The sequence below is a fragment of the Eurypyga helias genome, unplaced genomic scaffold (assembly GCF_000690775.1).
Source record: "Eurypyga helias isolate BGI_N326 unplaced genomic scaffold, ASM69077v1 scaffold16412, whole genome shotgun sequence".
In the NCBI taxonomy this organism is placed as follows: Eukaryota; Metazoa; Chordata; class Aves; order Eurypygiformes; family Eurypygidae; genus Eurypyga; species Eurypyga helias.
Genome location: NW_010235438.1, coordinates 1 through 21065, shown reverse-complemented (window position 1 = coordinate 21065; position 21065 = coordinate 1). Strand labels below are relative to the sequence as shown.

At 44.7% G+C, this 21065-nt stretch overlaps 1 protein-coding gene across 1 annotated transcript; it reads right to left on the bottom strand.

The window, feature by feature from the left end:
- Nucleotides 1–519: 519 nt before the first annotated feature.
- Nucleotides 520–20865, bottom strand: LOC104503371 (phosphatidylinositol 3,4,5-trisphosphate 3-phosphatase TPTE2-like). Its single transcript, XM_010146750.1, has 18 exons — nucleotides 20816–20865; nucleotides 18776–18853; nucleotides 16463–16510; nucleotides 15598–15759; nucleotides 15065–15184; nucleotides 12269–12368; nucleotides 11396–11459; nucleotides 10828–10892; nucleotides 10217–10277; nucleotides 9236–9317; nucleotides 9065–9153; nucleotides 6425–6486; nucleotides 5435–5515; nucleotides 4325–4430; nucleotides 3613–3710; nucleotides 3095–3190; nucleotides 2607–2677; nucleotides 520–622 (listed from the first exon to the last, which is right to left on the bottom strand). The coding sequence occupies exons 1-18, from the start codon at nucleotides 20863–20865 to the stop codon at nucleotides 520–522; spliced, it is 1536 nt and encodes a 511-aa protein (XP_010145052.1).
- Between the last annotated feature and the right edge of the window lie 200 nt (nucleotides 20866–21065).

Genomic DNA, 21065 nt, shown 5'->3' with positions numbered 1-21065 from the left:
GTAGAGCAGCAGAGGAGCTGCTGTGCTGTCTCCAACACCCACAGCTGCCAGGCCAGGTGTTGCTCAAACCCCTACATTCTGATGAAGGGTGGTTCAGTGCCAAGACTCAACTCCAGAAGTGGTAGTCTGGTACACGTAGATCAGTGTTTCTCCCTCCATATTCCGACCAGTGGAAAACCCTGATGATAAGGGAAGGCTCACACCCTCCTGCAGACTCTCTCCACCCACCATCAGGCCAATGCTGGTGCCTAAAGGCAGACGATTGTCTTAGGTTAATAAAGTAGGGATTACCTGGATGCAGAGACATCTAAGCTCCAAAAGGATCCAACAGCTCCTTACCAGGACAGTCAGCTGACACTAAGTAAGTCCTCAGAGTATCACTGCTCTGCACAACAGAACTTCACATAGGTTTATTGGAGAGCTGTATCTACACAGACATACACGAGGTACCTCGAAGCGAGACCACTTCGCTTTACACCACGCTGGCAAGATGTTCTCCAGGAAGAGAGAAGTGAACCCTTACGGTTCGGTAAAGTTCACCTCCACAGCAAATCTCTCGCTGTAGACTTTCCACGTTTTAGACTTGTGAGGGTTATCCAGCTCATTCCTGGGAAGGTAGAGTCTGAAAGACAAAAATTCAGTGGCATATCTCACAGCCCAAGACATGCTCCTCCTTCCAGCCAGCCAAGAGAACTCCAAGCTCAGTTCCAGAATATTACATACAGCCCCAGATCTTGAATTCAGACAGACATCAACCATGCCCATAGAGGGCCGTGGATCTGAAGCAGTCTGAGAAACAGTCAACCTGGTGGGTTTGAGGGTGGCAGTTTGCTCCCTCACCCCCCTCCCCGGCCTCAGAGCCACACAGTGCAAGATTGGTGGAGCAAAATCAGTGTTACATTCAGGTCAAGGCCTGCTGATGGGATGCAAGTGGCAGGAAATTAATATCTGACCTTCCTAATGGCAAGGACTTGATTCAGTACTCAGCCAAGCTCATCAGGCACGTTCTCCACTCTTCATGCTTACCAAACGCGAGTTGTCACTCAACAGCACGCACACATCAGCTCTGGCTGAATTAGAGCTGCAGAGGTAAGAGCGCTGCCTTAACAGCTGTTTCAGCTCTGATCAGACCTAGTCCACCTCGGGTGGACCAGAACTCCCTGGGCAGAAGGGAGAGTCTCTACTGAACTGTGTTTAAATGAAGGTCTGGTGGGGCATCCTCCTGGTCCTGGAGGAAGCAAAGTACTTGGGCAAACCCACAGCATCAGAAGGATATAGACCGGTTGGAGCAAGTCCAGAGGATGCCACAAAGATGCTCAGAGGGCTGGAGCACCTCTGCTATGGGGACAGGCTGAGAGAGTTGGGCTTGTTCAGCCTGGAGAAGAGAAGGCTCCAGGGAGACCTTATAGCACCTTCCAGTACCTGAAGGGGCTACAAGGAAGCTGGGGGGGACTTTTTACAAAGGCCTGTAGTGACAGGACAAGGGGTAATGGGTTTAAATTGAAAGTGGGGAGGGTTAGATTGGCTATCAGGAAGAAGTTCTTCACAGAGAGGGTGGTGAGGCACTGGAACAGGTTGCCCAGAGAAGCTGTGGATGCCCCATCCCTGGAAGTGTTCAAGGCCAGGCTGGATGAGGCTTTGAGCAACCTGGTCTAGTGGAAGGTGTCCCTGCCCATGGCAGGGGGGTTGGAACTGGATGGTCTTTAAGGTCCCTTCCAACCCAAACCATTCTGTGATTCTATGAAACTTGCAAGATGGGGTGTGGCAGGGCTGTCAGGCAGGGGGCACACACTTCCCCTGGCACTGGTTTGGTCTGACTTGCTGTCTGCACCTAGACTGCAATGCTGGCTCAACACAGCAAGTTCAGGGTTATGAACATCAGCGCGTGGCTACCACTCACGCCCTGATAGGATTGATTCAATAAAAATTGTTTCCTTCTTACTTGAGTCAGAGACCACAGTAATTATATGTCAGGTTCACTGTTCTAGCTAAATCTGCCAGTTTTGGGAGACAGAAGAGAAGGATCTCCTCTCTGCATTTCTACATCACTCCGCTAGTGAGACAGACAAGCTCAACTTCCACTGGCTGGAGCTTCCCCAGCAGTTCTGGTCTCAACAAGAAAACATACCGTAATTTCTAACTTCAACAAGAGCATGAGAAGCAGTAAAAGAGCTCATCTTTAGGATCCCAAGCATCAGTACTTCTAACTGTGGTCTTAATGTTCGCCTGCTAAGCTGCTGAACGAGTCCCAGCCCCTCAGGCAGCCGTGCTATAGGGGATGGCAGAGTTGCCTTGGGTTCATATAGTTACCATCACCTTTTTGGATTCAAGTTCCTTAACATTAGTGCTGAGAAAAAGAGTCCAATGGCTTAAGCCAATTAAGCTAGAGCACTCAGATGTGTTTAACACACTTGGACAGTGCAAGCAGGTGGGCACCAACTGCCTGCTTGCAAGTGGCAGCTGAGAGTCAGAGACCAGTGCCCAGGGAGACAGTACTACAGGCTGGACCAGCCAGCTGTCTCCGCTTTCAGTACGATGTTTACCAACTTCCAGCTCTGTTGGACACCACCAGTTCGCACGTGAAGGCAGCCACTGTGATCACTTACCTGTTGTTTTCAATAAAGGAAGTGTTGAACCAGAAGAAGAACGGGCAGTCGTCATAGCCTTTGGGGAGATCCTAAACACAAAGACCTTGGTTGAGGACTCCATGAGGCAGTAGGACCTGTCCTCACTAGCTGCTTTACAAAGCTACAGTGCCAGAGTGGGTACAAAAATCACACCCAGATCACTACTGTCACTGAAGTTACTCTGAGTGACCTAGTCCTGAAATAAGAGACCCATGGTAGAAGAGGCAGGTACTCAACCAAGGTGTCTTGGTTGTGCTCTACGAACAGCCAGAAGCCTCTCTGCCTGCACAGGCTGATGTAGCAACATTTGCTGCATCACTCACTGCACAGTGGGGCCACCCCACACAGCGGGAGTCACTGGGAGGAGCAGAGACTCTGCCCCACGCAGCACAGCCAGCCTCCAGCTGCAGTTTGCACTGCAGCCCCTCCGCACGCTCCAGAGAAGGTCTTCACGCCGTTATACTCACAGACTGGGACTCAAATCTGACTTTCACGTCACCACTTATAACGGGGCTGTTTTCCAAGCCAATCACTGCAGAGTCACGTTCAGAATCAAAGAAGAGCTGGACAAGAGAACAGAGTATTAGTTTCATGAAGAGTTACTGCAGAGACAAGGGACCAATGCATGACAACACCTCACTATTCGTTCACGGTCTGCAGATACAATAGCAGTGCTAGAATAAAAGCCAACACTTTAAGCTACTTAGGTCAGAGTGAGCTATTGTGCTTAAATGACTTCTAGGGAAATCTTGCACCATCCTACTGCTACTTTTCCTATGACTTAGGAATGCTCAGCTTTATCCTCTCAGAATTTGCAGTGCCTGTTTAGTTAGATGTTATAACTGGACATTAAACTAATTTGCAGTGCCTGTTTAGTTAGATAGTTTAATGTCCAGTTATAACAACTTCTACAGCATGACATTTTTGAGCTCGAAGTCAGCTTTCACCTTCTGTCACTCAACTGAGAGGACTTGACAGTACTCACCTTGCAGTTTCCTTGACTGGCGCATACACATTCTAGAACAACTTGCTTCCTCACTATTATCTGCACTTTCATATCAGTTCCATTGCCTTTCCCAATTCCTAGGAAGAAAGAGTGGCATTATACCAGGGCACATACATTAGCTGGAAACATAAGTGGTCATGAAAACCAAGTGCAGTCCCATTAAAAAGTGCCTTCTTTCCAGAATGCCTTGCTATAGATTTTAGAAAATTCAAATCCTAAAAGGTAGCTCAAGATTCTGTGGTTGAAAGCTGTATTTTCAAGCAGCAGAGCAGGAAAGGGCTAATGTAGAGTCTAGTCCCACCAGCGGAACAAGAACAGTGGTTTCAAGTCCCCTAGAACAAGCAGTGCTGAACTTCCAGCCTTTTACCAAGATTACCAGTACACATGCATGTATCAAGCTGAGAAACATTAGTGGATCCAGTTCCACACGTGATAAGTGATTCCCCTCCCAAAACAAAGCGGATTATATGTGAGCCACTATTTGACCAGACAGCCATAAAGTGATTAAACACAGGGGGCAATTGCAGTCCAAAACACTCCCCACTGTATTTTAACTGTGCCATTTGAATTCTCAAATCCCCACAAGTCTACGTCCTTATCATGGCCTTAGCAAGAGAGGCAGTAGAGACCAGCTACCTGTAACAGGAAACTATTACCAGATAGAGGAATGCCCAAATTCAAGAGTTCTTACCATGTATAGAGTGGATTTTGAAGTTTTTTATTTTGAGTTGTCTCTCTGGTGGGAGTTTCAAGTTATACTTGTTTTTCAGGATCTCATAATACCCAACATACCTGCTCTGTAATGCAAAAAACCCAGACACATTATGCAGCTTCTATACCCCACACAGCCTAATTCTAGGCAGAAGTAGGATTAAATAGATCTTCTACTCCAAGTTCCTAGCTCTAAGTCCAAGGCCAAGAAGAAAGTAGCCATTTGTTCTCCTTCCCCTCCCCAGTTCAAACAATCCTCTAGAAAATTCAACATCTACATATTTAAGCAGTATTTAAACTTCATGTTCTAAGAGGAATTCTGTAGTTCTCAGTTTAGCAACAAGTGAGGAGCTTTTACACTGTAGCTTTTTAAAGGGCAGAATGTTTAAACGTACTGGATATTGTTGTTTTACAGAGGCACATTCTGAAGGAAAGCTGTACTTCCCTTCTATTTCATGCCGAATTACCTCTGCCACCAGCCACAACTCACACAGTACACATCAAATGAAGAGGAGCCAAGCCCCAAACTGTGGTCTGTGGCAGTAACTCATCCACTGTTTCCTCATGAACGCAGTGCATTTCTCCATGCAGCCACATCGATGCCATAACCCCTCCCCAGACCAGGCAGGGGGCTTCAATGCATCCTTCATAAACAGCCCAATTGTTTACAGGGTCAGGCTCCTGTGAGGGTGCCCAGCGAGGCTGTGGAGTCTCTGTCTGTGGAGATGCCTAGGGCTGTGCCCAGTCAGGTCTAGAGTCATCTCCTCTAGCTCACCCTGCTCAAACAGTGAGGTTGGACTGAAAGTTCTCTTAATGTCAAGAATTCTGTTATCTTTGGTACTTCAGATATCCCAGATAAATCAGGTTTGATGATATTATGCAGAGAAAGGCATAAGGAATGCACTTGGACAAAGGGGAGAGGGGAGATGCAGTGCAACCCTACCAGCTGGTAAGTCTTCCAACCCTTAAAGAAAGGGGACACAAATTCCAGGAGTTAAGCACACAGTAGGAACCTACAGCTCTGAAACAAGGCAGGGGAGGTGGGGTAGTTTAAGTCTGGCTACTGGTCCTGGGCCTGCTCAAGCTTTACCTGGGATGGAGTTTCAACTCCTTGAAACTTGGTACTTGTGCTTCTATCAGTTCTTCTCTCTCCAAAGTAGTCCAAACTTTCCTATATAGGAGGATAATTTCAAGGGTTAAGATATTCATCCCACCATCACTCCCAAGAACTGGATAGTAAACTGGAATTCCACTACTCAATTCCAATAAGGGAACACAAGTGAAAGTATGCAACAGGTGCATTGGTACACTCTAAAGGTGGCTTTTAACTAGAAGAAGAAAATACTAATTAGGGAGTCAGATACAGTAAATCTGTATCCAAGAAAAAGTAAAGGGAGGAGACCTGTGAGCTTTTTAAGCAGTTGCTTTAGAACCATCTATATTTCTCAAGTGGCCTGTGGCAGACCGAGCTGAAGATTAGTCTGGATCGTCACAGACCAAACTCTGAGAAGGACAAGTGATTAACTGGACACACAGTCTGCCCAGTCTACCTGAGCGACTCTCGCCTTCTGCCACTCAGGTCTCCAGACTGCTACACCAGCACATGCATCTGTCCTAGCTAGGACTGACTGATCTTTCTCCCTTCCCCCAAAAGAGCTTCTTGCTATAAGGCTGGCAGTCAAGACAAGACAATTCTTGATGCCTCACACTTCTTGAGGGGAGGGTGGGGAAAAAAATTGCTCAAGATCACTTAAAAACAGTGATGCAAGCTTTCATAGAGCACGTTCAGAAGCCACCTACGGTTTAAGAAAGTTGTTGCTCAAGTTCCTAGGTCTATTATGCCTCAAAAAAAAAAAAAAGTGCTTCAAAGTTGGAATCGTGTTAAATTCTACTTTCACAGTTCTTCCTGATCAAGAAGAGTCTTCATCAGAAAGGAATTTACATAACAGCAAGACTTGCAAGAACTTTTAGATTGTTCACAGTATCATTTGTCCAGTGCAGACTTTTTACAGAGTAAAAAGAGACTCTAGAGGAGCATTTTGAATACTAAAAGAATCAAAAAATAAACATCAGTTTTTACCTTTGCACTCTCAAACTGGTCACTGTCTATGAGCCAGGTACAGACCATTGTCCCAGTCCTGCCTGTATTAGAAGTAAGAGACAGGTTAAACTACAGGAGTTCAAAGGTATTAGGGATTATTTGATGATTAAATTCTCCTGTTAGCTCTTCTACTTCAAAAGTTATAAGTGACAGTAGAATAGTTAAATGCCTGTATTTCTGTGAAGAACGAATTCAAGACAAGATACTGCAGTTTGTTAACTTGCCCCTTGAAAGAAGTCCCCACATTTCTTTGTGGTATTACTAGAGACACTCTGGAAGCTGGGCAGCACCTGCAGACTTCATTCAGCAGGGAAAAGAGTACACCTCGCTGAGCGAGGCTACAGACTGGCACTTAGCAATGCGGTGAGGTCTCAAGAGTTGCTTCTCTTCCCCAACCCTTTTTTCACCCCACAACCTTACTAAGGCAGCAACAAGGCTGCTGGCACAAAGACTCCAATATAGTCTCAGTTTTAAATTTGAAATCGGAGGTCAAGTGACACCTCCCTACACTTGTTCTTCAGTCTGGTTTCGGCCTGCAGATAGTTGCACTGTTCAGTTTTGCAAAACTGCTGAAGCTACAGTTCCAACTTGTGGAGACTTCTTTATGTTGAGTAACAACCTGGTTTAAGCCAAGTATTTGCAGTGGTAACAGCAAGTGGCTAGAAGTGCAGCAGACATTTGCAGAGAAGTTTGGTTTATTTGCACAGCTATCTATATACTTCAACAGGTTCTGCATGACTACAGGTTGGAAGTAGCACCCATGGGTCAGCTCACATGCAGTAGCTTTGACTAGCCTGTTCCCATAAGACTACCCATTGTTCTTATTGTCCTCCATCACACAGTACCATGTGTATCTTTATTTAAGATCCTGCAGTACCTTGGACATCCTGGAGGGAAGGTTATGGAGCAGATCGCATCAAGTGCCATCACAAAGCACATAGAGGACAATCAGGTGATCAGGCCCAGTCAGGATGGGTTTATGAAAGGCAGGTCTTGCTTGTCTAACCTGATCTCCTTCTATGACAAAGGTGACCTACTTAATGGACATGGGAAAGGCTATGGTTGTTGTCTACCTGGACTTTAGTAAAGCCTTTGATACAGTTTCCCACAGCATTGCCCTGGAGAAACTAGCTGCTCATGGCTTGGACAGGTGTACTCTTTGCTGGGTGAGAAACTGGCTGATGGCCAGGCCCAAAGAGCTGTGGTGAATGGAGTTAAATCCAGTTGGTGGCCACTCACAAGTGGTGTTCCCCAGGGCTCAGTACTGGGGCCAGTTCTGCTTAATCTTTATCAATGATCTGGATGAGGGGATCAAGTGCACCCTCAGTAAGTTTGCAGATGACACCAAGGTAGGCAGGAGTGTTGTTCTGCTGGAGGACAGGAAGGCTGGATCCATAGGCCAAGGCCAATTATGTGAGGTTCAGCGAGGACAAGTGTCAGGTCCTGTACTTGGGTTGCAACAAACCCATGGAACACTACAGGCTTGGGGTCAAGTGGCTGGAAAGCTGCCCAGCAGAAAGGGTCCTGGGGGTATTGGTCGACAGCCAGCTGAACATGAGCCAGCAGTGTACCCAGGTGGCCAAGAAGGCCAACAGCATCCTGGCTTGTATCAGGAACAGTGTGGCCAGCAGGACCAAGGCAGTGATCATCCCCCTGTACTGGGCACTGGTGAGGCCACACTTTGAATCCTGTGTTCAATTTTGGGCCCCTAACTACAAGGCAGACACTGAGGTGCTGGAGCGTGTCCAGAGAAGGGCAATGGAGCTGGGGAAGGGTCTGGAGCACAAGTCCTGTGAGAAGCGGCTGAGGGAACTGGGGTTGTTCAGCCTGGAGAAGAGGAGGCTCAGGGGAGACCTGATCGCTCCCTACAGCTACCTGAAAGGAGGTTGCAGAGAGGTGGGGGTTGGTCTCTTCTCGCAAGTGACAAGTGGTAGGACAAAAGGAAACAACCTCAAGTTGTGCTGGGGAGGTTTAGATTGGATATTAGGAAAAATTTCCTTGCTGAAAGGGTTGTCAGGCATTAGAACGGGCTGTCCAGGGGAGTGATTGAGTCACCGTTCCTGGAGGGATTTAAAAGACATGTGGATGTGGTGCTTAGGGACATGAGTTAGCAGTGGACTTGATGATCTTAAAGGTCTTTTCTAACCTAAAGAATTCTGTTGTTTCCATCCCCTCAAGACATTAAAAAAAAACCACCCACAAATAAAACCTTTGAGGTATATTAGAGTGCAGGGTATTCAGTGTGGATGACTGGCTGTCAGGGAGCCAAAGCAGCAGCACAGTGCTTTTGCTAGTAGCAGTTTCAGTAGCTCCCTATTCCCAGTCTCCCCTGGGGAACTGCTGTGCCCGCAGCCAGGACAGCAGGAAGTTCGGAAGAACATTAAGAGGTCAAGTAACAGCTTGGATTAAGAACCGATTTGGACTGTGTAGAAATGGGACTGTGTAATACTGAACACAGAGCACATTACTGTTGCTAGACATCACAGTGTCGGCAAAATGTGTCAAGTTACACTCTAAACCCGTCCCATGCTGTGGTTTAAGGCCATACTTGTGTCAAAAGAAGCCACGATAAGAACAAAGTGTGATTTGTCGCATGCACAGATGACATAAAAGTCCTACCTTTGCCTCCTTTACAGTGAATTGCTATGATGTTCTTTTCATCTTGACTCATCCATTCACGGACACTGGCAGTGAATTTCAGCATATCCCTAGACAAGAGGAAAATTAGCGGATCAAAGCAAACGCCTACATAGAACTATCATGACGTACATATTTCCTGACAAGACTCACTGTAGCGCTGGGACATTGTGGTCATCAATGAAAATCCTTTCCACCCTGTAGTGGAAGTACTTGGGGTCATAGCCTTTTTCACCTACAAGGAGAGATCAGAAGTTATGCCAGGAATGAAACAGGATTGCAACAAAGAAAGGGGCTTGTGACAGAGACAGACAACTGCTGGTCTGAGCACATACTCGTGTTTGAAGTACAGTAGTATAGACTGATCTGAGTGAAAAAACTATGAGGCAATTTGGCTAAACCCATGCTCCCTTAGCTTCCAGTTTCACACTTCTCACTTGTAAGTGAAAATTCAACTCCAGGCTCAGACAGGTATTCCTTTACATGGGGATTATGTAGGGATCTGAAAGTTAGTGGTCTGAGGTACAGTCAGGGTCAACCACAGCAACCACCCCCTACAGACAAAGTGGTGAAGAGCTGCTAACACCACACTCTTCATCTGTGACCCCTCATCTTCCCCTCTGCTGGCCAAAGGGCAGGCTTACTTTTTCAGGCCTTCAAGTATCAATGCTTCTACATCATACCTTTCTTCCAGGTCTGATACTCTACTATAGAGCAGGAACCACAGGATAACCGTTCCCAAAGCAGTCTTAATTTTTTTTTAGCCACCTCTAAACAGAAAAGCTTTTAGCTATTCCTCCACCTCGTTATTCTAAGCCTTCACTAGAAAATTCTCCAACATCAGCCCAAGTTTTAGCACAGGTTTAGTTTTCTACTTTTATTTTTCAGTAGGAGTTTTGGGACATTAAAGCAATTGTTGAGCATGAGCAAGGAAGTTTAAACTGCAAGACATCCAGTATCTCCTTTGCAAGCTCCAATAAAATATTCAGGACAGAAGGTAGTCAGAGACTGCTAAGTGCTTTGGATAGACTGTTATACATTCCCGGAGATCTGTTATTGCCAGGGGCATGCCCTGAAGAGATGTTTTTCTGTTCAGCAATATTTTCAATACAGTCATCAGCTAAACATACTTACTGCAGAGATTGTAGACTTTATAGTGGTCTGCATGTTTGGTGTCCAAAAATCTTGCAACCTCCTAAAGCAATAACAAGATAAAGAGTTCAGAGTGAGTAGAGCACTATTTCAACTGCTACCTCAAATCCCACCATCCAGAAGTATTCCTAAACAGCCCTTGGACAGCAGGCCTTTCCAGCCCAACAGCTCAGGTTCTTTTCTGGAATAAAAGTACTACTGCAGCTGTCTTCCTTGCTCTGTATATTTATGTTTTGACAACACCAGGTGGCACAGCTCTGAAAAGGACATTATGCAGCCCTTTTAAGGATTCATCTAAATAAAGAGGTTTCTTATCACTCACACTGTTGCTAGCCTGGAACAGAACTGACTCGGTTCTCCGAAGCATTCCCAAAGAAGAGGAGCATCAGAGTACCAATGTGTCCGCACTGCGAGATACAGCCCACTAGGCTTGGCTGAGAGACTAGAACACAGGTACAGCACAGCAGAGACCATCGCTTAGTCATTCCAACCAGCCAAGCCATCAGGACTGGGACTGACTTACGATCTAGTCCACATGCAAGTTAGTGGGAACCTAGAAGTGAAACAGCGACCTTGGTAGATAAGATTTTTACCTCTATTGGGTTCCTGTAGAAAGACTGCTTCCCAGAAGATGGAAAGGACATTGCAATAATGCGATCTGTGGAGAAGACAGCAGTCAGAAGTAACAGCAGGAAGCCTCCCCACACATAAGAACTACACGACTAAGAGCAGCACCATTATGATAAGGCCTATTCATACCCTAATTATAATTCCTACCCATTTCTGAGAGGCTTTGCTTTTTTGCATAGCTACAGCAAGACCGTAATGCTACCCAGAGCATCAGCTACCATTAAGTGTCAGTCTCCACAGAATCAGAAGCAAAAATACTGTAAGTCAGTAGTTTCTCAGCCCTAGGCCTCAAAAAGCCCTACTGTGTACAGCATGTAAAACCTCTCTCCCAGAAGGCTAATCCTTGACAATAGTGTCAGTCAGGAACCCGTATTTCCAAATCCCACAGAAAAGGAGTAGGCCTGGTTTGACTTCATACTTAAATTTCATTAGTCTACAACATTGCCTGTATTTCATGTCAAGCATTTATTAACTGAAAACTAGTCTTAGCAGGATATAACATGCTGTGAAGTGTCATTTGTTTCTACAAACCAGTAACATAAGTGAGATCCAGATCAAAGCCATCTTTCATATAACGCCTTTTGTTTTCAGAGACCTGACAAAAAAAAGGAGTAGAGTTAGTCTTCCAAAGCAACGCCAGAGACCCACAAGTATTGCCTGTTGCTAGGAAAAAACTAAGCCACGTAGCCACTGAAGTTAAGTCACAAGTAGCAGAGCCTCATTTTGCTGTAGCAAAGCTCGCAGCGTTACCCAAGAGTAGTATTTATCGTGTTAGCTCGTAGGTAGATGCTCCACACAGAGTTTTTATCCTGAAGTATCGAAGTTTATTCTAAGTGGAAAGAACTCTGCAGCATGAATCTATCATTGCTATTTGAGTGCCTGGAGGCTGAGGGAAGTAAAACAAAAAATAAGAGAGATAAGGGCAGCATAACCAATACTGCTTCTCCCTGAGCAAGAGGACATACTTGAAACTTCAAGTGTCACTTCAGGGACCCTCAGGAAAATAAGAAGCATTTACAGTGGATAGAACTTCAACAGCTATATTGTTTTGGTTTTACCTGGAATAAGCAGCAGAAGCATTACAATTCCTATCCTCCCCCAGCGAGGGAAAACAGTCTATATACACTGCACAAACTAGAAATTATCACTTGAGACACGTGGTGGTGTCCTTCCAGGTCAAGTTGCTGCTTACTTGAGCAAAGTTAAGAACAATTAGCTATACCGAAGTTGGAGGCAAAGCTCCGGTACCCTGTCAGGGACACTGAGCAGATGTGCTGCTTAGGCAATATTGTCAGTTGCAGACCAATAGGCTGTGGGCAGCCTCGCTACTGACCACTGATGGCTGCCTGGAGAAAAGGTTGGAAACGGTTATAATAGCCAAGACACATTAAGAGGTCAACTTACCATTCTCCTGGTCACCACTTCAAGTTGCTTCTTCTGTGAAGCCAGGCGAAATATTCTTATTAAGATGACAATTCTCAGAACTCGGAGGAACGTAACCATTCTAGACAAGAATCAGATTCACCATGAAAGAAAGTGAACACAATTAATCTTAGATGCAAGGCTTAGAGTTATTGAAAAGATGTTTCAGAGACAGTTTAAAACTTTGTTTCACATACCAAACTAGGACCGATTTTGGACAAAGAATACTATTCTTGAAGAACACAATGGTTTTATTGTTGAGGTTGTTTTGGGAGTACATGTTCTGAACAGCTAACGGAACTAGGAAACCCCCTGCTTGCTCAAACAGACTTTCACAGGCACCTCTGCCCAGTAAGCAACAAATTCTCTTAACACTAGCTACACTATTATCCCAAGTTCTTCTTCCTTGAAGCTTGTTCTCACGTATACATTTAAGTAGCCACCTGAAAAGCAGCTGAAGAGAGAAGCTAGACAGGCTATCTACATCTTGCCTTGATTAAGAAACCTGAGAACAGCTCTGTATAAGCCCTGTGTTTAATCATTCAGCAACCTGAGCAGATGATTTGGTTTGAGGAACTTTGAACTGCTGTTGAACTTTGAAGCAGGTAAGATGCTTATGTGAGTGGTTCTGTCAGAACTGAGCAGGGGGAGCTGCTTTTGCATACCCTTAGGGACTAGGGCAAACTACGATTCATTCCTTAAGGAGGTGTGTGAGCATGTGCACATATTTCAGGTCCTGATACACTTAGGTAAGAACCCTGGTGAACACCTACAGTAAGGGAGAGAAACCTTCAGCTGAAGACCTCTCCACTGACATGGCATTAAAGTCAAGGCTGTCCTTGACACCTTGAGGAAAGCTTCAGTTTTGCCCCCAGCTTCTTCCTAGCCCAGGATCACCCTGCTGTTTTCACAACAGAGCTCCCTTGGAGCCAAGGAGATGAACAGACACTGAAGTGAAGACCCCATAGCCCCGCTCTGCAGCCTGAACCACAACTGAGAAGTAGCTCTTCAAGATAAAAGCAGACTGCATTCTGCCCTTTAGGAAGTTATCCAGTTACGCATTAGCTCCCAGACCAATATCCCTCAATGGCCTTGGTCTGACTTGAAGGAAACAGGTAACTCATCCCTGTGCACACCCAGCTAGACCACATTAGAAACAAACAGAGACGACACCCCTCCATTAAGGCACAATACCTCTACAGACTGTCACCAAAATTTCAATTGTCACATATATGCTCTCATCCACATAAAAGCTGCTCAGATTCTACTTATTCTGTGATGTATCAGGTGATTTAAGACTGCTGTTTGCTTCTTGAGGAAGGGCTATGAGGAAAGAAAAGTGATAAACCCAGGTAGACTACTGGGAATTAGCTGGAATGTGTGGACACTACTGGAGTGTTAGATGGGAACACCATCTGATCTCAAAATTTGGCCAGGTCTGGCATATCTAGTAACAGGTAGTAATATTTTAGTCAGAACGGGGCTGAAGAGCCCTTCAGGAGAGAAGCCTTAGAAGGCTTCAAGAATTGCATAGTAGGCCCCAGCTATGTACCTTCCGAAAACATCAGTGTGAACTTTTATGTGACCCAAAAGCCTAGTCTAAATCCCCATCAACTTCAGCAAGCTGGAATACAAGGAACTTGCACACGCTGACCTACAATGGGATGGGTCAGTGCAGGATCAGGCCTACTGCTAACGCAGCCTAGTAAAGACGGCAGTGCAGATTACCCTGGCACGGTGCTATTTCTCCTACCTTTAACTGGCTGCTGCCCTAAGATGAAAGCTGCTTTAGAAAAATGTGGCCATAGAGATGGGAAATAATCATTAAAAACTCAGATTAATGTTTAAAAAGACCTAGAAGGAAACAGCCTTTTATGAATCTGAGGCTGAAAAAGCTACTCTTTTAGTAGTTCTAGGTTTTTGAAGCCTGAGTTTAGCTAACATTTGAAGAGATAACTAGTAGTTCCAAATGTTTGGCCAACTCTAGATTCTTCAATAACTAGACTTTAAGTTGGTTTCTTCCAGAAAAATGTTTCCCCCCTTGTGCCCAACAGCCAGTTGAATTGAGGATAGTGGTTTTTTGTTTCTTGAGAGAGATCAACTTCTTTCCCTGGCTGATACAAGCAAGTTTCACTAAGTCAAACCTAGTGCAGATAACTAAGACTACAGTTGTAGTTCCATCTCCATTGGGAATGGATTCCTCTTACGGATTATTATCTGATCAAGCTACAGAAATAGGAGTTGAATTAACTTGTGCATATAAACAGCATGTTTCCCCTCCTCAGGGTATGGCTGAAAGATTCAACCTATGTTACCATGGAGCTTTTGGGAAAGCAAGGTGGAGGAAACAAGACAAAACAGTGCAACAGCTCTTCCAATTTCAAGATCCATTAGTCAGAGATCCTCCCTCAGTTGTCTGTTTCATTTGCTGTTATAATCCAACTCTTCTTTCTCACCTTCTTCAGACTCTCTATCACAGCTGCTGCACACCTTCCCCCCAAAAATGCTTTAGTCAGAGTATTTGATGGCCTCACTATCCACTTTTAGTTACCCTGACTGATGTGTTCAGATCATCTCTCCCTTCAAGACAGAGACAGTTTCCAGTATAACCGCAGACCAAAGTTAAGTGTCTCTATCCTTCATTAGTCTGTACCATGAAATATCACAGCCATATTCATGATCTAGTATGCACACATCTAGCTTAGAGGTGCCCAAGAAAGTTATGAGAAGCCTATCAAGAAGAGAGCTCACGTCTATCAGCTTCCACGCCATTCTTACCTTGGTATCTGATCTGCTGCAGCAAGGTCTGAGAAGGAGTAGGTCATGTTAATTAACAGAGTGCCCACCACTATGAACGCATCCAAAACATTCAGTTTGGACTGGAAATAATTCCTGAAGCTGAAACAAAGCAGAGTTTTAGACAGATGCCTATATGGATAGCAAAGACTGAGATACATCTTCAGGAAGTGGATCACCTATACAGAGCTACTGCTAGAGACAAGCTCTCCTGAGGTAGTTTTTAAACACTAAGCACTGAAGATGCACTAAGAAAACAATCTTACACCTGGTCTACACACCCAAACTGCCTCAGCTTTGCTGTGACTTCAGCACTCACTTATACCAAAAGCACTACACAGATTATTCTATAGAAAGGCAACAGCAATGCATACAGGCAAGAAAAGATGTGGCCATTGTCTACGACCAGGAAATCAGCCTACGGGTCATCCATGTTCATAGTCCAAGCTTGGACTATTGCTTCTGTGCCAGCTTGAGGACTTGCCACACTGACTCAATGTTTGCCCATGTCTTACCCTTCAACAAACACCCTCAGGAGAACATCAACGAGAAAGAAGAGTGCTATTGCCAGGGAAACACCTTCAAGAATCTCTCTAACACCCTTCTTCTTTTCACTGATAGCCAGATCCACAATCACGACTGCAATGTCCACAACGATAAGTACAACTCCAAACACTCTGCAGAAAGAAAAACACAAGTCAACTCAAGGGTAGGAATGAATTGCTGACATTTACTGATGGAAGAGCAGAAGCCCAGATTTTTGTTTTAAGCTGTTCCAGTAGGAGTGTGATCTCTTGTGTACAGATTGAGGCCTGCTCGCATAAGCAGCTGACAGATTCAAAATCCATTTTTAAAGGGATCTGCACAGAACACATCATCCATGTGGGACTGTACATTTACCTCAGACTCAGCTGTAGTTATTAACTTAGAATTCCACCTAGAAGTGGTGCAAACCTGAATGCTTTAGGGCACACAAGTGTCAGTGCTGTTTCAGCTTACTCACCTCCCCTCCCACTTCAGACCTAGAGTGGTCCCTTAAAGATAACTGTCTGCAACAGCTTACCTTGTTCCAGCACCTAGAGGTTGTCCAAAGGCTGCCACAGCCTGGAGTAAGCCACTGAAGAGCTTTTATCCAAATCAACAGCATTTACAGTTCTGACTTCCAGCTCTCCTTGGAGAGTGTAGTCGTATCTGTTTAAGACTTCCTTCACAATCAAAGTACTTCTTTCAAGTCATCTTTTCTGGGGGTAACATGGGATTCAGTACTTTCCAGACAGAGTGGGCTGGAGTCACTGTTGTTCAAGGAACTCTCCAAGTTCTTACACCAGAAATAAGGACTATTTCTACCTTGCCCATATCGTTACAAGCATGTGCTTTTACCTGAATCCAAATGACATCACAAATGGGGAAATTTTTCTCCTAATTGCACTGTAAGAGAAGAGAATTGGCATCAAGATAAGTAACATTCTGCTGCTGATGTTAGCCACAAGGGCACTGTTACATTCTTGTGTGTTCAGAATTCTGTATAGTAGCAATTTCTTTAAGAGGAGATTATTCAGCTGCATTTGTGAAGTACATAGGTTAAGGCAGCACTTGAAAGCAATGCTTCAATCACTTGCTAGAGAACGTGTTCATCAGTTACAGACCCTAGAAGTACAGCAGTATGTACTCATGCATGACACTCTTCAGCGACACTAGGAGTCTGGCTTAATGCCCAGTGATCAGCTTTAAGAAGTGGGCTTATATGATAGCTATTGGTGAAGAAGATTAAAGGATAACCATCTCTTAAGGTATCTCATTCAAGATGTTAGCTTATTGTATCAGAGGATTTTTTTCCCACCCCCAGGCCTGGAAAAAGCTGCATTTGTTAATAGCTTCACTACTGCTTCTATGCTCTCAGAATAGAGGAAGACAAATCACTCTTCTACCATAAAAAAGAAATACTGGTTTGGCTTTCAGATTGAAGACTCAAGTGCCTTTTCAGAAAATGAGTTACTGAAGCTAAGTTCTTCCAATTGTGAGAGTTCTCTCCAGCTCTAGCAGGATTCCAGCTCCTGTTTTCAGTTACAGAAGACATTCAGTATGCTTTAAGCCTTCTGGTTTAAAGCTAGGCCTCTGTAACCATCTCACTAGCTGAAAAGTCTCTTTAGACTACGTTAGAAACAATTATCTGCAAATCCAGAGTTCTGACAGTTAGAAAAACAGGTTGCCAGTCTATGAAGTAAACTTGGGATTACTTAACTACTGCAAGCACCAAGTCTTTTCTTAGACACGTAAAGAAACAAAACCTTCAAATAGATCACTTAGAGCAGGACCTATCAAAAGTGCTGACATACTGACAAAGAGATTCTTTTTGCATTGTTCGCATGTCTACCCCATCTTCCCTGTTATACACAGTGTATATTACTACACTTCCCCTCCTCATGAGGATTAGGGATACCACTGTTGGAGGAAGTTTTTGTCAGCTCAGTAATGCTTATTGCACCTCAGTGATCCCCAGTCTGAGTTACTTGTTCGTTACAGGGTAACTTGAGCATTGCATTTCCCTTGGTGCATATCCTTAAAGTGAGTTATTGAGGTGTTAAGACAAGGCTAGATACCTTTGAGGTGATGAGTAAGCACCTTGCCAGGCTTACTGAATTAACCCACACTTGTCGTTATTAGGTTCATACTTTAAGCTGAGGAACAAGATCTAACCAGCAAACATGTGCATCCTTAAGCAGGAAGGAGATACTAGGCTGTATCCACTTTTCCCATGGAAGTCAAGGATGTAGTATCAGGCCTTATATTGAAGACAGACTAGCACATAGGAGGTTCTCCTTGCATTTATGATTGTCTAACATGTAAGGAAGCACTGCAATAATTACACTAACAGTTTGTTGGTCTATGACTCTACCCAGTCAATTCTACAACGCAAGTGTAGTAGGTACACCAAGACTTCAGCTTCCACAGTCTCGGGAAGAACACCTTTTAGGTATACTAAAGACTGAAACATAAACACACCAATCCAATTTGACCTGCCAAGACACTGAATCAGTTGAAGAGAACATGGCACATTCGTTCACATACTTAGCTTAAAGCCTTCGTGAAATGCATTTGTACATGCCAACTTCCTAAAAGACACGTTGTCACAAAGAAGAACCAAGATAACAGGCTTAGTCTCACTGTCCTTGAGCTGCAGGAACAGAGAAACAAGTCCATTCACTTGTCACTGACTTGACTGAGCATGCTATAAGAGTAAGTAATCTGGTGACAAGAGCTTGAAGTAGTTACCCTCTAACAGTGTTTATAATAGAGTTCAATCACTACAAGTTCAGACAGTTTAGTCTTGATAAGGGCATCATGCTTACCATCTGTCCCAGATACTTGTTGACCTCATTTTCTCATCACCACTTGTTCTCTGTGCTCTCCCAAACATCCTTTGTTTGATTTAAATTTTCCCAATGCAGTTCGGACTACCCATTCTCCACAATATGGCAGACTTGTGGCTAGTTCAGGGGTTGGCCTTTCATCTCTAGACGCATTAGGAAGCTTCCTGAACTTACTTGTCTTCATTATGTAGTATAATAAATGTCAATATTGAGTGATTTACTGGGCTTATCTCTACTTCAGCAAGCCACCTGCCTTCTTATTTTGGCTCAACAGTTTCCACGTTCAGGGGTAAGAAAGGCATTTAGTAGATCACTAGCTTACCTGGTACAGCTGTCTGGTTCATTATCCTCATCACGACCATCATCAATCTTTATTGTGGGCTCTTCTGCTGTTGGAGAGCTAGAAAAGGAATAACACAAGTCACATAGCGATACAGATGTCAACTTCAGACATTGCTATCCTGTTGCTCCAGAGAAAAGAATATTGACTGTTAGCTGGGCAGTGAGCAGCAGTCTGGGCCACAGCACAGGCATAGGACCAAGGGAAGAAAGACTTCCCATATGCTGGCAGAGTAGAACCCCTTGGCTTGTACTAACCTAGTTTCCCATCAGCAATCCATCTCTCAGAAGTGTCTATTTCTGGGGGAGAGGAGAAGGGGACAGATGTGTTCAGCAATAGGACAAAAGGGCTTTGGAGTGGGGCATCCAAGAGTCCAGTGAGGACTTAACAGTCCAGTCCAGCTTCTGGAAGTGCTAGAAACATGCATGTGCAGAATCGCTTCATAACATTACAGTAAACTACTTGTTCAGAGAATTATTCTTCCCCCCCCACACCAGGAAAAGCCATAGCACAGAGATGTTTTTGTGCAGAGCAGGATACCAGACCGGAAACTGGAAGACCAGAACAGCAGCAGCTGATCTAGTGCTAGAACAGCATTTTTCAGGGGTAGTGGCTGCTTGCCATAACTTCCTTAAAAGGGTCTTTTTAGATTAAGTTTTTGCTCAGCCACCTGAGAAGCTTTGAAGGCCACATGATGACTCCAGAGAAAATAAAGAGTAATACCCAAATCCAGGAGTTTCTAATTCACCCTTCTGCACAGAAATACTGTGCTGCACAACTGCCCAGCCACAGTGTTTGCTGTGGCTCTGCCTCTGGCATCACTGCTTCTCAGGCTGGAGCAGCCACGTACATGTATTCAATATTGATGTTTCCATGCCTCAGGATGGCAATCTGGCATATCTGTAGCATTAGGGTAACAACTCTGAGGTTCCAAGTATTCTTCACCCTCCACGGTGAGCCCATGCACTAGCACTGCTTCTGCAGCATGGGCTTAACCCCTGTTAAGCAAGAAGTTTGATGATGCATTTCCTACAGTTTCAGCAACTAGTTCTGATGGTTTACCACCTGCACTCAATATCAGGCTGAGTAGAGGAGTGATCCCCCACCAGCAATTTTGGTATTTAAGGCTAATTTTCCAGCTCCGGTATCTCCAGACACCACTATCCTCATTTTGTTCCTAGAATTAAAGCAAAACTCTAGCTATGTATGGCCATTCAGCTTTGCTTCCCAGCTATTTTTATGGGATATTCACTTGGGAGCTTCCACTTAAGGTACCGCTGAAATGCTTCACTCATTACAGCAGGTTGCTGCTGCTACAGCAATTTTGCTGTAGGCCCCTTGCTTATACTTGTAGACACATGATGTGCACCAAATGCCACCTTCTTATCCTCTACTGCGATTAAAACAAGCTAAAATAAAAATGAGCAACATCAGTGTTTTGGGTTAGGAAGCCAATCTTTAACACAAAAGGATAACACAAGCCAAGTCTGAGTACACTGTTTCCACTGTGTTCTCACACAAAAATTCAGTTATAGATAATGCATTCCTCAGGGGGAGTTTGTTTTGCTGAGCACTCTACATCTACTTGTTGTCCAAACCAGAACCAGCTCTCTACCACAAGCTACTTCTGGTCTTTCGTTACTTGGGTGGAAGAAAATAAAAAGAGGATATACCTTTTCTTCCTCATTCTTGCTTTCCACATGGAGCATAAGCTTTTCTAACTGCTCACAGCTAAAGAAAACTTCAGACTTGAGGTTTTTAAGGAAAGGAGCAGAGCAAGATGCTCTTGCTCTACAAGACAGCTTGACAGTGTTTGTGGGTGCCCTGTACTTCGTTAGTTCTTGGCTTCTTACAGGAAGTCAATTACAACAGCGTTTTTCTCCCAGAGATGCTATATAAGCTTCAATCACTCCATCATTATTCCCTTTGTTATATTTAAAACACTAAGAAACCCTAGACAGGGGACCACACAGGCGTACTTCAGTCCCAAACCCATTCACCAGCACAGGTGACTTCACTCACCTGGATGCTTCTGTCAGCTCTGCCCCTTGTTCGTACCTCACCGTTGTCATTCTGCCGGTTGTTGCTCTGCTGGTCTTAAGGGAGGCACATCTAGTTAGAGAGAGATCAGTACAAGAAACGGTGAATGCGGAGCTCCCTCTCTCTCCCGCACCTCAGCGCGGCCGCCCACCCGCCCCCGGCGCCCCGCGGACTCGGCGGAAAGTTGCGTTAAACTTCCTGAAGGCTGTTCTCCCGCCCTGCCCCTACCCCG

Coding starts and splice junctions, on each gene's coding strand:
- LOC104503371 (XM_010146750.1), bottom strand. CDS start 20,865: ATGACAACGGTGAGGTACGAACAAGGGGCAGAGCTGACAGAAGCATCC. Junction 11,460..12,268: donor AAGTGGTGACCAGGAGAATG/GTAAGTTGACCT, acceptor TTTTTTTGTCAG/GTCTCTGAAAACAAAAGGCG. Junction 5,516..6,424: donor ACCAGTTTGAGAGTGCAAAG/GTAAAAACTGAT, acceptor CCTCCTATATAG/GAAAGTTTGGACTACTTTGG.